The sequence below is a fragment of the Tinamus guttatus genome, unplaced genomic scaffold (genome assembly GCF_059628265.1).
Source record: "Tinamus guttatus ecotype Peru unplaced genomic scaffold, ASM5962826v1 Tinamus_guttatus_pri_ptg000304l, whole genome shotgun sequence".
Lineage (NCBI taxonomy): Eukaryota > Metazoa > Chordata > Aves > Tinamiformes > Tinamidae > Tinamus > Tinamus guttatus.
The window spans coordinates 253,209-271,558 of NW_028288838.1; the positions used below are offsets into that span (position 1 = coordinate 253,209).

Consider the following 18,350-nt stretch of genomic DNA (forward strand, 5'->3'; position numbering starts at 1 on the left):
TTTTACTTGAATAATGATTACAGGGCTATGCTAAAAAAGAAAAGGCATTGCAAGGATTAACATTGTGACTCTCCTTATCTTCGTAAACTGAAAGTGGAAATAACCAAACTTAAAAAAAGCTATAAATGACAATGCATACACTTGGAACAGAAACACAAAAGAATTCAGAGGTTTTAGAAAGATGAAAGAAAACATAATCATCAAGTAGAAGTAACTCTTGACATATGCAGAAAAACATCTTAAATATTAACAGTTAGTGGATGCAAAATTACAATATGCAAAATTACAAATAGTAACCAATAAACTAGATTTGAACTTCTAAAGTAAAATATCAGAAAAAAAGGTCAGTAATATTTTAACAACACAAACAATGGCCTCACCACAGTATGAGGTAGACAAATAATCCACCTTCTTTCTCTCCTGGATCAGGAAATTCTTAAGTATAAGGAAGATAAACATATAAAAATATATATAAAAATATATTACTGGGAATAACTGTAAATTGGTGATATGATGCATGACTGATAGAACACATCTTCTTTGTAATTAATCAGGCTTTAATTGTTCACCAAAAATTGCTATGTAACTAGCAACTTACTTCATAAAGGGGCAAGAGAAACAAGTATGTGAATGCATTATGTACACCTAAAAGTGGGGTTTTTTTCTTTTGTAGAAGAAAGTAATGTAAAAATTATGTAATTTGTCCAGTATCAACAATGAAGTCCTCAAAATGGCCAAGAATTCAACCAACACATTAAATTTTAGTATAGAGATACAAAGATCAGATCTTTCTGCTTATTTATTATTTGTATTGCAGGGGACCTAAGGTGTGCAGTTGGCCAGAAGGGTATTTTGCACCAAATGCTGTACAAACAGGAAGAAAAACATTCTGGTTATAGCAAGAAAATCACAGGCAATATCGGGTTATCTACTCTTACAGAATAAATATTACGGATATTATATATCTATAATGCCGAGTTGTCTGCAATCAAGTCTTCCTGCAAATCAGTTTTCATTGTGTTCCACATCACGAACAGTCATGGAAGAATGAAAATACAGAGCAAAAGGAAAACTAAAAAACAAACAAGTTCACCCTACTTGCCAGAAATGAATAATTCTGATTATACATTAGAACACTACAGAGGAATAATCTAGAATCTAATGTTTGCTCACATATTTACATATCATTTAAGTTGTATATAGTTCTGGCACCTATCTTTGACATAATGAAACCTGGGGGAACTACCAGCCATATTCAAGAGAAGAGCACATGAGGATATAGTTACTTCCTCTTGCTGTTTTATAATCTCATGGAAATTACAGTATCTCTTAGGATACGTTATAGACATGTACTGGGAATACAACAGTTGGGATAACTACCATCAGGATGGAAGATCATGGTTTTCTCAGTTAATGTATGCCTATGGTTGTCTCCTTCCTCAATCCAAAATTTTTAAAAAAAGAACGTAAGGAAGTAGCTCCTTTATTGACACTTTCACAGACATAGAACTGCAGACAAGTTTCTTCTTAGAAGGATTTCACTTATTCTCCTGCTTGAACACACTTAAAATTTGGCCAGCCGCGCAGAGGACCCATTTAGCTCACTCCACCTTCTGGCTGAGGCTTGTTGAAGAACGTGCTCAGCCGTTCTGGCGCAGCAGCTCGGCAGCAGCTCCGCGCTGCCGTGCTCCGCAGCAGCTCCGCGCTGCCGTGCTCCACAGCAGGCTGACCCGGGCTCATCCAGGCGGTCCCAGCGGCACTGCGGCCCGTCGGGAAGCGGCTGCACGCAGGTCGCACCGGCACGCGGCCGCTCTCCAGCCTCGGCACCGCGGCCACAGGCAGCCCAGAGCCAACCCACCAGCGGCCACGCAGCTTACAACCTGCGGCAGCCAGCCTGGTCTCAGGACTTCCATGAACACAGACCCTCACGTGCCCTTTACGTGCATACCCGGTAGGGTGACCGCTACAAACAGAGTGCATGCATTTTGCTAAAAAATATAAACATGGACTAACTATTATTTTTCAGAATTTCCTCAAAAGTACACACCTAAATTATTCTGCTTTAAAGCTGCTTTAAGTTTTAACTGCAAACAGAATTAAGTGTTATGTAAGTATGAAAATTTTGTGTTGAGGTATATTCAATGAAGAAAAGAAAGCCTAAAAAGACAATTTGTATTCAAATGGCTTATTTTTGTTACACTCTAGGAAAAAGTAGGTTATTTTACCAAGCTGGTTACTTAACATCCATGGAAATAGCTGGTAATAAATAATTCAAATTGTCAGTCTGCTTCTGTGGTGAAAGAGTTTTTATAACTACCCAGCAACTGATAATTTAATTTACTGAGTTCCACCCAATTACACAGTGAGTTATACTTCCAAACGTGTGATATGATTTGCATACAAAACTATACATATGCTCATCATGAATGCAAAACAACCCCTGGATACAGCAAATCGAGCAAACAACTTACAGGAATGGATGTAAAAGGTATTTTGCCAGTATATCTTATCTTTAAACTTTAACACATACTTTCTGTCTGAAGAAACTTATTAATACTTGAATTTTATGGCAAAATTGAAAGCACAAAGCTAAATAAACAACATTACACAAATAAAATAACGCAGCTGCAAATACCAAATTGTTTGAAGACAAAACTGTAATCAATTACAGTCAAATAACAATTATTTTTTTTACCTCTCCCACTAGTCAAAATTCTTCTTTTAAACAGTCAAAGAAAGGTGCTTTTTGCCTGAGCAGTGTTTTTCTATATTATGATTACAAGTTCGTTTTTTTTTTTATTTTTATTTAAAAGCAATCTAATTACTCTAAGGTATTACTGTGTTTGCACACAGTTTAAAGATACATGAATAATTTAATGACATCGCCGGAAACCTTTTTCATTCCTTTTAATAATGAAAGCAAAACTATACCTGTGCTCTCTTCTCCATGTCCTGACAAGTACCTAGTTGCTCTTCCATTGCAGCTCTGATTTGTCTTGCCTCATACTCTAACTGCCTTCTGGTCATGTCTGTTTGCAAGGAGAACTGAAATTGAAGTGCAGATAAAGCATTTTAGCAAATGAAATCGATGTGAACTATATATTTTTCTGAACAGAAGCAGAACAATTATCTTTCTGCGTGAAACTTCCTAAGTCAACATGAATAACAGACCTTTATTCTTCAAAACATGCTTAAAAATAAAAACAGTATTATTCAACCCAAAAGCTACCTGCAAGTCTTATCAAATGGCTAAATACAACATATAAACACACTGACACAGTATCATTACCAGCATGGAACATGTGGATGCTCAAATATATCAGCACACCAACGACTATTCATAGGTTTCAAACTATTGCACTGATGGCATTCATGCTACTGCTATTGGTCCTATTTTCTATCCTAGTATCCTAGTTAAAAAAAAAAAAAAAAAAAAAGCATAATTGTTCAAGCCATAATCTACAAGAAAAGGTACTCCAGCCAATATACTTTTCGATCTTGAAACTAAATCTCTTAGATTTAAATACACAGGTCTTTGCAAGTAATGGAGAAACCTGAAAATGAGCAAGAAAGATGAGTAGGCACAATCATCTCAAGATCACAGAAGCACAGAAATGTCCAGGTTGGCAGCGACTCCTGGACATCCTCCTCCTGTTTGCCTCTAAAGCTGGGCTTTAGGTTATCCACAGCCTTTTGACAAGCTAAGTTTGGATATTGCCAGCATAAAAGACTCTATCACTTCTCTAAGCATTATCTTCCACTGTTCAAATTGTCCTCAAGGTAAAGATATTATTTTCTTATATTGGGACAGAATTCCCCCTGAAACAACTGCTTCGCTCTTGTCCAGTACCATGTGAATGGAGTACCTCCACCTCCTCTATAGCTGACTTTTCAGTACTGGAAGACTACCTGATCCCTCCTAGAGCTTTTAAATATTTTTTAAGCTTAAAATTTAATTACTACTCACATGTACCCATACGTAATTTATTCAAACATATGGAAAATAGTACCAGGTCCAGCAAACATGTTTGCTCAAAAAGAGCTTTAGTTCTTTCAAATTACATGGTTACCTTCCCTAATAACTATTTTTACCAGATGAATACATGATTTATCTATTCAATTTCTGATCAAGTTAGTGGTTTCAAGTATGTAGCTGTATGTAACTGGAAAGTAAAATAAAATGAATACCACAGGAAAGATCAGTGAGAACTGCCTTTCTGGAAGAAAATGGGAGGTGACAAGCAAACATTGCCACTGTTCTTAAATTTACAAAGACTTATCTCTAGTCTGCTCTCCAGCAAAAAGGTATTAGCAACTAAACAGAACACAAACCAAGATCAACGTGTGAAAATAAAAACTAGAAGACATAATATTTCTTTACTACGAGGAATAATTACACAGAAGTACAGTAAGACTGCTAAGGAAGAAGTTTTAGAAAACACCAAACTACTATATTGCACTGCCACATTAAAAATATTATTGTGTATACAGGGACACGGCAGAACTTCTGGCATAACCAAAAGTTATGCTGAATGGCCACGTTATTGATAACAGAAAACAGAAATTATCTTTTCTTCTTTGTTCTAGAACTTCTCCTGGTATGGGAATAGGAAATATCAAAGGCTGTGACACTAGTCACCTGTATCACCAGAAATATGCAGACATCTAACGAAGACAGAATTTATAACCCCTTTCTGCTTTGTGTAAGGATCTTAAAAGAAGGCCAGAAGCAAGCCTTCAGCTACAAGTATATGAAAAGAAACGTAAGGCCTGGCATCTAGCCTTAGAGCCAACAGTGTGTTTTGGCAGATGCACAGAAATAAGGCAGCTTTGCATTTCGAAACACGACACAGAAGTATGAACTGAACTGAGACACAGAAATTTAAAACCATGGGAAAATTATGATGAGGTTAGAAAGCCATAGTTATTATTAGAAAATTCAGTTATGGCTGATGTGTCTTTTCACTCTTCCTAGAAGTCAACTCCTCACTGTTTTTGAGCAATAGGTCTTTGTAAATAAGCACTTTTCCAACAGCACATTCTCCCAGAAGACTTCACCAAGGTCAAGTCAGAAAGACAAGAGATATAACAGTCTATATATATACACAGAACACTACTAAAAGCAAAGAGATAATTTGTCTGTCCATACTGGACAGAACAAGAAGTAATGGACATAAATTGCCATTAAAGAGATTTAGCATATACGTCAAGTAAAACATGCCAACAATAAGAGCTCAGTTAACATATTACCTATTAAGCTGGGGAGACTTCATCTTAAAAGCTACAGTACATTCAAGAGTGATAGATACACTGACTACCTTAGGGAACAGGTTGCATTTCCTCAAGATCCATTTCAGTCTCCTCCTCCTTCCCCTGGTTTTCTGATTAACTTAGCTATGACTAGAGCACTATTTTATTGACTGCTCTGCATTGAGAGCTTCCGTGTGAATTGTCTCTTTGGCTAGTATTGGTCACAAACACAAACATTGGGAGTAGATTGAAAAAAGGCCTTTGGGGGACACAGGTAAAGAAAAACCTACTGACATGTAATGCACTTTTCAAGTGCTCCTGTCTAGCACTGACATTCATACTGTAACGTGTACAAATCTAAACTTTAAAATATCATCTGAAAAGCATGGAACTGCAAAGAAAAATGCATACATAGAGAACTAAAGTGCTTTAACCCAAAACAATAGTAGAGAAGTTCCACAAATTTGTAAAACATACATGGCAACTCAACAGAGTCCACAACACCTGAATAGGCACGATGAAGTTGCTTACATTTTCAGTAAGGGGGAGACTATCAATCCTTTTAGTAAGGTTTTGAAGCTGAGCATAATACCAGTCCTTTTCTTTCTCTTCCTTCTCAAGCTCCGCAAGCAACAGAGATCTATTAAAAACAGAAGCAGAAAATGTCTCACTGCCTTCAGTCTTCATTACCAATACAAGAACATCAATAAGCATTGATACCAATACAAAAAGTCATGTAAGAAAAGAAGTTTTTTTTGGCCCTAGATAAACAAACTATCCACTACTCTTTGCTAAGCAAGTCCGTGTAGCTTCTTGCTTATCATGTACACATCTGTAACACACAGAATAACTATCCTTTATTATAAAACCACTTGGAAATCTGCAGCTGAGAGCATTTTGTGAAAGCTAAGTACAGGTATTAGTCCTGTGCTAATTTGCACCTTGCTTCTGTGCGACCATACGCTTTGCATACTGCAGCAAACTACAACTGATGTTTAGGAAAAGGCTTGGATATTGTGGTAAAAACATCTCAGGTTACCATTACTGAAGTCAGCTACCTTTGTTGTCTCCATGGCACTTTCTCACTAACTGTCATACATGACAAACCAAAGCACAACGCAAACAAGTCATTTGCATGATAATTAATAATATTTTAAGAATAGTTTGCATCAAATGTTATAGTCAGGATAAATTTATAACTGCGTAACACATTTTAAATACATAAGCATACTGCAGACCTTGGTAGTATGTGCTAAAGATACTGGAACATCAGTACAAGGAGTGGAATACATTTATATGCAGATTTTGAGAACATAGCAATTAAAACAATTTTTTATATTCCTTTATAAATTACACTCACACTGTTAAAATTTACCAGTATAGTTAGTTACATACTACTTACTAATATTGTATTTCTGTTTTAAAAATATATTATGGCCAAAATTGTGCTAGTACAGTATACAAACAAGCCATTTTCATAAAACAATAAATAAATAAAAGTTTTTTAGTTTCTTATAAAATGCTTTCTCCCTTCTGACACTTTAGTATTACTTATTAACATCAGAGGAAATGCTAAAATCTTATTAGATTACAGGTTATATAAAGATGGGGTACTTCATTAAAAAAAAAGAGAGTGCAGCATTCCTGAACTGAGCGGCATACTCAGCATATCACAGAAAGCTGTATAGAAGTTTGTCCAACATTATTTCACGTCCCGTAACTTCTGCATCTTTTTCTCTTTTTCTCTAAACAGATGTTGTGATCTTTCTGACACATGAATCTAACAAACTTACATACATCATGTATAATTACCTCAAGTATTTTGTTAAGTAATAAAAACAGACCATTCAAAAATAATAATTAAAAAACCCTCTGATTTCTTTGTTAGTGTATCTTTGGTGTATCTTGCTAAAAAGATGATCAAGCTTCCAAATGAGTGAACTTCATGTAAAATAAAGACTCTAAAAACACGTTTTAAAGTACCTGCTTGACTTGGATAATATTGAAAAAATGTTTCAAGTAAATAAACCTAAGACGGCTTAAGGTTAATATTCCGTGTTCAAAGCAAGTGATCTGAACAGTACTCAAATTGGAAAATGAAAGATTTACAGGATCTAGGTATTAGTTTAAACTATTAGCTCTATTTTCTTTTCATTTACACATGGGCGGAACTGTGAATAATACTGAAAAGACTCAATACATCTTGGAAAGAAAAAAAATCTTGAAATCATTTAGATGTGTAAAGTAGCAGCTGAAATTGCCTAACGTAATATAAAACTATAAAAGAACAGAATTGTAATCTTAATGGCTGTTATATTCTTTTTGAAGCAAAACCATATCATTATACTAACTACTCAGTTGTTGGACTGTTTCCTCTCACTTCACCAAACATTAAGCCATTTATCTGGTCAACTTTTGTACTAGATCAGCTTACAATTAAAATTACTGGAAAAAAAAAGTAATAAACAACAATTGCCCTACTGTTTCAGGTAACTTTAACAGGATTACAGGATGCACAGTAATTCCACAGTGACAAGGATGGGCATGGGCACGAATCTCCTACACCAAGGACTCTAGTCCTTCTCTTGGGACACTTTGGTTGTGTTGAGGAAAATGCAAACTCTTTTTGCTTGGGGAAAGCCTGTGGGAAAGGGTTACTCTTTTCATCTCCCACATGCCCATCGTCTATGCCCCATGTGCAGATCTCTGCAAGGCTTTCCCCTTCTTCCCCCATGCATGTTATCGCACTGAGCGTGTCCAGCTTTTGAAGTGCTAGTTACAGAAGCATAATTAATCTGATCCTTATGAAAAGCCTTTTTATCTGTAAAAGCTTTTTTTTAATCGTATGAATCTGATTATTCTCATCTGTTGCTGACCAAAACTATATGAGGATGAGCAAATCTCAAAGGATTGACTAATTTTGCCTCTAGATGTCAAAAGAACCGGTACTGAAAAGAAAGGGGATTATTTTCAGCTAACCAACAGAAGTCCTTTTCAGAAAGTGGGTAAGTGAATAACTGATTAAGTTTCTCTTAAAATGTAGGGTATTCAGTTTGGGAGTGAGACATTGTGCCATTCAATCTGTTTTGACAGGCAGAAAGGCTGCTCGAAGCAAGAAAGGAACTTAAGAATCATCACTGCACCACAAACAACCTAATACATAATCTGGGGGGGCTCTTTTCATTTAATGGTCTCATTTTTCTGAGACATACTTTATTTTATGGTTTCATTTTATGGTTCTCTCTGACCCTTAGCCTAAAGGGTCTTGGCACAACCATAGCAGGCTCTACTCAAATTTCCTTGAAAATGAACAGAGCAATTCTGCAGATATGAGTGCTTCTTGCACTAACACTTGTACCAGGTATTACACCATCCGGAAGAAAAGCTCCTTTTGCAGGCATCTGGGACTTCTTGAAGTCAGGAGTGAGTTTAAGGTGGAAGAGCTGTTACTGATCAAAAAGATCTGATGAGAAAACTCGGTGCAGTTATCTCATCATTTTATTTGTCAGAATTGCTTGTATCTGCATTTTCACAGTATGAGAGAATATTCTGTTCCCCGTCATGTGATATCAAGCTCAGTGAGAATGCAGCAAGGCAAATCAAGCAAAATTTTGAAACTTCATAGCAAAAATTTTGAAACTTCATAGCACTACTTTGAGTAAAAAATATTTCCAAATTGAATTGCTTCTCTAAATGATGTGTGCTTCAAAAGACTTCCCCCTCACCCCTTTTTTTTTGAGGCTCCCAGCAATAAGTGAAGTGGCATAAACGCAGCAACAGATTCTTATCACAGAAATCTTTTTTTGGATAAATATGTTAATCTTATTCCCAGTTCATGCCATTCTACCAATATCACATTATTTCAATTATAATTAATATTTAGACTTCAATTTATAAGCCATAAAGCAATAAAGCAATAGAACTTTAAAATGGTACAAATTTCTGAAGATTACTCTTGGGAAACAATTGATATTTCAAACAGTCACTTTTGATCAACACCGAAGGTAAAACAGGTAGAAATGTCTCCCAAATAAATAATGTATAACACGGAAGTTGAAACAAAATTACTGCAAACAAAAACTACCGATACAAGAAATCAGCTGTTTCTAGCTGCACACTTCAGTAAGTTAGCATTTTTGTGAAATTGCAGAAACACTTTCACATCCTCCTCCTTAGACTGAACACGGACTTTACAACATCTCACAAAAGCAAACAGTGCTGACAGATGCTAGAAAGACTTCCAGCAAGCAGCCCAATCAGCGGAGAGGAGATAAGAGCAGGGAGGGAGAAGTCACTAGAGAAAATGCTCAAAACCAACATTAAAAATAGTGGAATAAAACAGAGGAAATAAAGCTGGAAAAAAATTTTCATACAGAAAGAGTTTTAAACACGTCTTAAAGATCATCAGCCTACGGGGGAAATTACAGAACTGACAAATAAGATTAATAAACTCACTAGCTTGCAAAAGGCAAACTGACAAACAAAGTGACCTTCAAAGTACCTCGAAAACTTTTGTTTTTGAGACATCAAATTTGACTGTCTTGTCAAATACACCTGGAACTAGCCAATGGGAATGCCGAGTTAGTTCACTGCTTAAACTACTTTTAGCATTGAGAAAAATTTCCAAGGACTATCGCCCTAGAACCCACAGCAGTGGGAAGCGATCACAGATCATAAAACAGATGTAATAAACACCTTGAAAAACTCCAGTTGCTATGCATTAATATATGCTGTTTTGAGTGGCCTCGAATTCTTGTGAGCCACAACTAAAAGGCCCAAGATTTTAGTATCACGTGCAGTGGAATCCAACATCGGAAAACACAGGAAAAAGATGATCGAAGACTCTTACTCTAAGTAAGAAGTGCTTTCTGTATAAAATATCAAACACTGAAGACTTCGTTTCATCAATCTCACCAAACTATAGCCACTAGGAAGGAAGACCATTTGCACCAAAACACCATGTTGCAATTTGTATGGTTTTGCAGCCCCCAGCCTGACATCTCATCCATTAAGTAGCTTTCAGCGACCAAATCTTTAGAAAGCTCTGTCTTAAACAGAGGCCTCTGAAACCATCTGGGGTTTTAGTCAAATTCATTTCAGGATATCAAGAGGCCCTCGATAGAAAAAGTTGCCTGCCTCTTCCTTTGCATTTCCTTCACAAGAGCATTTCCTTTGACGTGTGGTGCTTCCAGGGCATATTATTGAAACATATATTCTTCACATAAAATTGATAGCACTATTGTACAAGAAGAAAACTTCTTCATTTTGCCAATAGGCTTGACACCATATAGGGATGGCATCTTGAAAAAAGAGTAAATATCTTTGTTTGGCAGTCATTTTTGTTAAGAGAAAGAAATCACTAGGTAAAAGACTACTAACAAAGTAATTCACTAATGACCTGTCATAGCTATTAGCATTTAAACAAGTCAAAGAGACTGCATTTACACATTGCTACACTTTCAGCACTAATTAACAGCGGTGAGGAGATACAGAGCTGTTTGGGATTCTTCGTGTTTCTCACTATAAAAGTTATCTACACTAACTCTCTACCGATGAAAACAAAATTAATTTTAACAAACAACGAGCAACAGTAAAATATACGTACGACAAAGAAGTAAAAACTGCATTGTGTGCTTGTGTATTTAATGTAGATGCCTGGTTTCTTTACCTGTTAGGATAATTCTAACTATAACACTAATCAAAATCATATGCATGATAACTAATATTAAGTGTGAGATCTTCAATGTTTCAGTAAACTTGCATGTTAAACTGAAAAGTTGTCAATTCACATTGAAGGAATAAATGTATAAAAATGTATACATGTATAAATAAGTGTATAAATAAATAAAAAGAAGTTTACCTCTCTTTTTCTAGCTCTTCTAAATAACCAGTGCTTTCTCTGCTTCCATTCATAAAACCTCTTCTTGGAAATGATCCCATGGGAACGGGACTGCACTCTCCTGAACGGCTTGACACAGACCCTTCCCGGCTCCCATATGAACGCACGGACACCTTTGGCCTTAACTTCACTCCAGGGAAGTTACTACCTTCCAAGTTCAGCTCTGCATAATAAGGAACAATGTTTTCAGTGCTTAAATTCAGCATCATAAATCTTGAAGAACCTTCCTATCTTCATGCCGTACTGCATGAACAAATCTATGATTTTTTAAAAATGGAAGCTGTTAAAACTTTTTGCTTTCGGATCCACAGAAGAGCATAATGTGAGCAAAACCAGTCATGACAGTACAGCTGGAGTGTGCTGATCTTCTAGAGGAGAAGATGCCCAAGCTACAGTCATGTCAGCCAAAACAGCATCTCCCAACCAGTTTGCTTGCTTCTTTATGAGAGAATCATAGGATTTGTTCTTGTGGCCCACTTTCTAACAGTGTCTTTCTCGGAGATCTTGCAGCTACTGCACCATCATACAAATGCTAAGTGTCCACCATAGGGGCCTAAATACGAACCTTCTGTACTGCATTTCTGGTACTGTGACAGACAGAAGGATGTAAGCAGAAAGCCATTGTTCTGGCCTTGCTCTGCATGTCCCATAGATACAGTTCCAGTAATGTGACAGGAAAAATGCGAGTGTGTAAACAAGTTTAAGAAATGGATGGACTAACACACCACTAATTAATTTAAACAATTTAATCTTTTTTTTCCAGAAAAAATGAATAAAGACAAGTTATATTCAATGCAATTCTAAGATTATATAAGTTTAATGAAAATAAGTATGTAAATGCTTCCTATGAAGCTCTACAGTAAGAGCAAAAAGCACAAAAGCAACACAGGAATACATTCTTTTTAGAGAATGTCTGAAAATACCTAACAAAAAAACTATAGGCACTAAGACTATGTGTCAAAGTTAGCAATGGAAAAAAGATGCAGCTGGGGTGCAAAATTTTATCCCAAAGCAACTATAACTAAGCAACAAATTCATCTATTTAAAATACAATTATAAACTTACCTTTAAGTCGTTCCAGTAAATCAATTTGCCCAGAAGATGCCATTGCTTCGTCTTCAATACTTCCTTGCAGCTGTTTTAGCACCTCCTATAAGAAATCAGCATAATTAAGAAATTCTTACCATAAGCCATCAGGGAAATGAGTCTTATCCTCCCCTAAATTATATATACATGTAGCAGCTACTGTAACACCAATGTAAACTATCTTCTATGTTAGCAATGCTGAAGTGCCCTAATTTTAATTGCCATCAAATAAATTCTACATTATTTTCCGAAACATTGTCATTGTAAAGTCTATCCTGAATAAATAGTCTTCTCTGACAGTTCAACTTACAAGATTTAAAGTTCCACTCAAAATGAATGTACACTTCTCTCTAATTTACAGATGGAGAAACAGAAGCACAGGGAAATTAGAGAGTTGAATTTCTCAATGTGTGTATGAAGTACGACTTCAAAAATACAAAATATAGATACATAACTAAAAGTTACTAGAGTATCTTGAATACTGTAGCTAGAAAGGACAGTCACATTATTCGGCTTATTATTATAACCACCATGCCTATGAAGAAGGCTCTGTGCAGCTGAAGTTTCACAGCAATGCTACCCCTGCACGCAGTCAAAACTGCATCAAACTACACAGCAGAAGGAAAATACTTCTAATGTAAGATTCATAGTAAACAACGACTACCAGATTAGAAGGGGCTTGTGCCCTTGGGTTCTAATGCTCAGTGGCCTAAATTCAGGTGGAAAATTAAATGAAAGTTTGTAAAAGCCTTTTCCATCTCATAACAGTGGATACATCAATAGCAAAAATAAATTGAAAAGATTGGCCACAAGGCAAAAAGCTCTTATTGGAAAATAAAATACAATTTTTCATATTACGCTGTAGATTCTCAGAAGAAGTAAAAGCCTGAAAAAAGCTCAGAATGATGGAAGGTGATGCATACTTCCTATATAGAAGCGTCTGCCCATTATCTTAGATCTAATGAATTTTAAGCAAGTTACAAAAAATTCCACATAGTTATTTCACTATTTTAAGAAACTAGTATGCCTTACCATCAATGTTTTTGATTCTAGCAACTGTACAGAAGGTACATCAATGCATTTTGCTCTGTCTGAAGGGAACAAAAACAGCATCTAGAAGTAGTCAAGTGTTTACACTGTTCTGCAGAAATAATTCTGGAGATGCAGCTGAGGCCAAATTTCCTGAATCTTAATATTGCCTGAACCATGGAGTAACCCAAGCGTGTGCCTACACTAGTGTTTTAGTTTGAAGTCAGCATCCCAACTGCCCCCACTAAAGGGAATTTTGTTCACACTGCAGAGTAACCTCAGCATGTGAGCTAAACTCCTCTCAGACCCACGTGAAACAGCAGTTACCATCCTCAGACTTATCAGCAGTTGCCATAATTCACTACATGGGACCAGGCTACGGCTGGTCTAAAGTAAAGACCTTTGAAACAGTCCTGGCGATCAAGTGAGTCACAGATCAGCTCTTACTAACATAAACTGGGCCATAGATCTGCTCTTACTGCACTACCCATTAGTACTTACAGAGCCTTTATGATCAAGTCTGGTGTGATAAAATTACTACTCTCAGAAAGAAAATCTCAGCTGTGTTTGTGCTGTTAAGCATATTTAAGGGCATCCTTATTAGCCATATGGTCCAGTCAACTCTATACATAGCATCTGCCTTGTCAGCGAAGTCAGACAAACAAGTAATCTGTTTTTTTTTCAAATAATGGCTCCTACATTATCCGACACAAAGGCAGATAACATTTGCAGACAGCAGTCTTTGCTTTAAAGCCTCAAATGGCAATGTGGATATACAGAGTACTCTTGGGAGTATTTCAGGCTTGTGTCTTCTCCCAAGACTTAGCTCAGATAAATTTAGAAATAGCTGATGAACCTTTCTGCTGAGAACAACAACTTGGTGGAGGACATAAGTAAATAAATAATAATAATAAACCCCACCAACCACTCAAATCTCCACCCCCTTTTAGAAGTCTCTTTCTTACCTCTCCACTCAGTAATCCAGTAATGTCAGAGACCAAATGTCCAGGATACTTTGCTAAATTATAAGTCCTCTTGCTCCAAGAGCTGATGTGAACAGCTAAGAGAAAACACTATCACCGTGCTACTGAATTACATGTCTGAATGGCCCAGGTAGCTAAGGACTGCTGCCTGTCTCTGAATTCAGTTGGTGGCAACTGCTTAGCACTAGCACGCTGGGTCATATTTCTTAATTTTCTCTGCCCTAATTCATTACTTTAGGTTTTAAACTACCCTTTCACTTATTTCTGCCATATTGTATACATTTTTTTTAGCTAGCAGGAAAAGCTACCCATTATTTCGCTTTTGTAAAATCATCGTTTAGGTAAAAATGCCTTTGAAATTCCTGTTAAAGCCTAATAAACTCAGTCACAACATACTTTAAAGTCTAAATTGACAAAGTACACATAGGTTAAAGGGAGAGAGATACTGCCCTGTGGCCAGAAAATGGTGGAAAAGGAGACTGCTAAAAGGGCAAATTAGGAATCTAGAATTTCATCGGGGTAGAGGGAGCAAGCAGCTGTCTGAAATAACCAACTTGCAGGTGATGGAGAAAGCATGACATATTATTGACCGCTGTAATATTTATTTACTTACAGAGAGCAGTTGAGCAGTTGTTGAGCAGTTCTGCCATCTTCACCCCAAGATTTGGGGGGGGGGGGGGGGGGTTAAAAATAGTACTTTTCTGCAAACAGTAATTTTGCATTTAATAACTTGTTTGACAATGTACAATCTTTTGTACATTTAAGCTTTAACCACCTAAGCTAATTCAAACACATACACTAGTAATGGTTTCTAATATTATTCCATACAAGTTCTTTACCAACTTACTAGTGCCATACTGACAAAACAGGCACAAAACCATAAGTATCTATAGAGAAAGCCGCAAAAGTTTTTCTCTATTATTTTAAAAAGTGAGCCAATATAACCTAGTTTTATGTGATTTAATCTAGTCTGCCTCCTACTGGAGGTCTCCAAGATTGCTTATGCTGGAAACAGAGCTCTCCCTGACACAGCCCAGACTAGGGCTGACCAGGGAACGCCACATGAAAATCACAGTGAAGATCAAACATATGAAATCACTAGCTGTACTGAATTACAACCACTGACAGCAGCGTGTCAGATACAATTCAGTATCAGCTGGAGTAGGAAGAAAATAAAATGCTTTGAATTTACTGAATCTTTTAAAGCAGGGGCACACACTTAAAAATATATGCCAAAAAAGTCATGTTCTATCAATCAACATTTAGCAACACAAGCACCTGTTTTTCACTCTTACATAATTACTATACTGGTCCTGAGCAGGCGCATTCCTGTCATCTACACGTGTGATTCTTTCCATGTTTGTAAACAAAGCCAAAGGTTCAGCTACACATAATCTAAATCAACGGATATCTTAGTTACCACCACATTTACAACATTTGTGCATTAAAATTTGGCTTAGCTGCAAAAATGTAAACTTGTGGTTATAATTTCAGATGGCATCAGAACATTTGTTCTATCACCGTAAAGGATAAAAATAATGCATACTGAATGACTGAAAACTATTGTGCTAACTCAAATCAACAGCATTTCTAAATGACGTAACCTTTACTCACATTTAACCCATATACTGAAAATGTAACACACGGTTGCATACTAAGCTGAATATGACTTTGCAAATTCAATCAAAAGCTTCGCACATTGTTTCAATTACTAGTTGTTTAAAAGGGCAATGAAAAAGCTATACTAAAAGCACACCCATCACTCAAATTCCACAACATTAGAAGATGCCAAAACATCTTTAAATGTGGGGGAAAAACAGAAACTGCTTTCTGTGGTCTTATGGAGAGCATAAGGCTAAAGTCCAAGGTCTTATGTGACCCTCCATAGTTATCTGAACTTGACAGTTCATCAACACTATCATATACAGTAACTATGACACTCACAGGGGTTCAGTGTGAGTTTTGGAACTAGCCCCTTGCTCCTATACATTTTGGTGACCTACACTATGAGTTAATCAAGCTTGATGGAGGCCCTCTTGATTGCCTCAAGTGTCAAGGGCAACTGCCCTTGCTGCTCAACTCCATAACCATGTCCAAATGACAACAGCACTGATAACACTATCTGTGGCAGTGGTGAAACACTCAACTTTTAACCTTATGAAAAGAGTAAGTGTCTTTGTCATGTGAAGTAATGTTATTCATTTTCATTCAGGTTTCCAAACAATGTCATATTTATAAGAAAATTATTCATTTTATGCCACCAGGCTCAAGAGCCGTCACTTGCAGTAATCATGTACTGTATTCTGTTACATTTTTAGTACAAATTCACTGTCAGATCAACTTAAGTATCTTATTTTATCCTCAGAAAGAATACTGTCTGAAGCCATGCCAGTAACTATAAATATCACCAGTCAGTTTTACCTAAAATTCCTCTAAAAAAGATCTTTGATTCCATTTTCTGAGCAATTTGTATTTTGTTGGAATTCTCAGAACAAAGACTAGGCTAAAAATACTAATTATCATGAAATCATGCCAACAAGCTGAAAAGGTACAATATAATGTCTTTGCTGACTCTTTCCCACCCAAATGCAGACATTCACTGATACTGAAAACGTCTGTTTTGTAACAGACATTCGATTTTTTGTTACTTGTTATTTTTCATAACAATTAGTGATTTTTTTACATCACAAGAACTTAAAAAGTGATTTGAAAATACATTGCTCATGCAGCCACAGGCCAAAAATATTTCTCACAATTTATTTGATTCAGTTTCTAAAAATTCACCCAATTCAAAGTAGTTTCTTTCACTGACACAATAGAATTTATCAAATCATCCATGCACATGAGTTAATGCATTCAAGTTCAGTGTTAACCAACTATTTTTAAAGGATGCCTGTAAAACACTTTATTCTTTGCATGCCTACTGCATAAACAGATCTTTCTTCCCCATGTCTCACTTTCATCGATAGTATCCTTTATGTGCGCTAAGTCTAACATAACCTCTTTACCCCTGTCAAGCATGGGAGCATAGGGCTCAACAAAAGCACTCTACATGTGAAAAAAAATCCAATGCAGGGTGATGGAATTTGAGAAGGAAGCCCACACTAGACAAAATAGCACACAATGTTTCCTATGCTAGCCAAGGCTAGGTTCTTCCTCAAAATATTTTGAAAGTTCAAATGCTTACAAGTTTGCGAAGCTTACAAGGTGCAAACCGAAATAAAAGTGAAACCAAGCATATGCTGAAAAGAAAAATACCAAACAAAATAACATAGCACAAGGTGTAGAAGCTCAGAATTTAGTACCTATCCCACAAATACTCATGTGGGCAAGGAATGTTACTGCAGAACTGCTATGGCTTTATTCCCTAGCTGTTCACCAAGCAAAGCGTTAACAATTTCAGTGGTATTTTTATAAGTCAAAATCTTTTGGAAATTTATCCTGAAACTAGCCACTGCAACTGAGGCATTATCAATGTGAGACTATTAGGCAGCAAAAAGATTGCAGCTAGCATTCTGTCAGCTTGCACCTATGAATTAAGTCCCCATATGAACAGACTTCAGGTTCAAGATTATACTCAGCTAGCTCATTTCACTTTCAAAACAGAGCAGCTAACTAATACCATGCACAGTAAGATTGTTCATACAAGCAGCTAAATAAAGTAAATACCAAGGGAGAAAAACAAAAAAATGGAAAGTTAGTATATTATGTAAAAAAACTTAAACTAGTCACCATGCTATAGTGAAGGTAAAGCTAAGAAAGACTTCTGTTAAAGGATGGGTCCAAGCATAAATGCTGTGCAAATGTCCATATAGCCAATCATTTGGAAGAGAAGCTAATTTCGAAGTATCATATCCTGTGCTACTCTCATACCTTACAAAGGTCTCACTAAATGAGTGTAACAGGACATTGTTACAGCCAGCTAATTCATTACTATGCACCACCACAAAGGGAATTATCTTGTGTTGTATTCAAAAATGTACATTATTTTAGAATATAAAACATAACCAAATTGCATTGAAACTAAAAAATGCCATTATGATCTACAATTATCTAAAAGGATAAAAATTATCTTGGTGTGCTATAGTAATTTGATTTTCAAC

General features: G+C 36.3%; 1 protein-coding gene across 3 annotated transcripts in view; it reads right to left on the bottom strand.

Annotated features, from left to right (window-relative positions):
• Positions 1–18,350, bottom strand: part of APC (APC regulator of Wnt signaling pathway) — an 87,344-nt gene that overhangs the window by 26,097 nt on the left and 42,897 nt on the right. For all 3 annotated transcript variants that reach the window (XM_088528160.1, XM_088528161.1, XM_088528158.1), the window contains exons 3-6: positions 12,215–12,299; positions 11,111–11,312; positions 5,782–5,890; positions 2,932–3,045 (exon numbers count right to left, since the gene is read on the bottom strand). In XM_088528160.1, the coding sequence (XP_088384286.1) occupies positions 2,932–3,045; positions 5,782–5,890; positions 11,111–11,312; positions 12,215–12,299 (510 nt within the window). The remainder of the gene's footprint in view (positions 1–2,931; positions 3,046–5,781; positions 5,891–11,110; positions 11,313–12,214; positions 12,300–18,350) is intronic.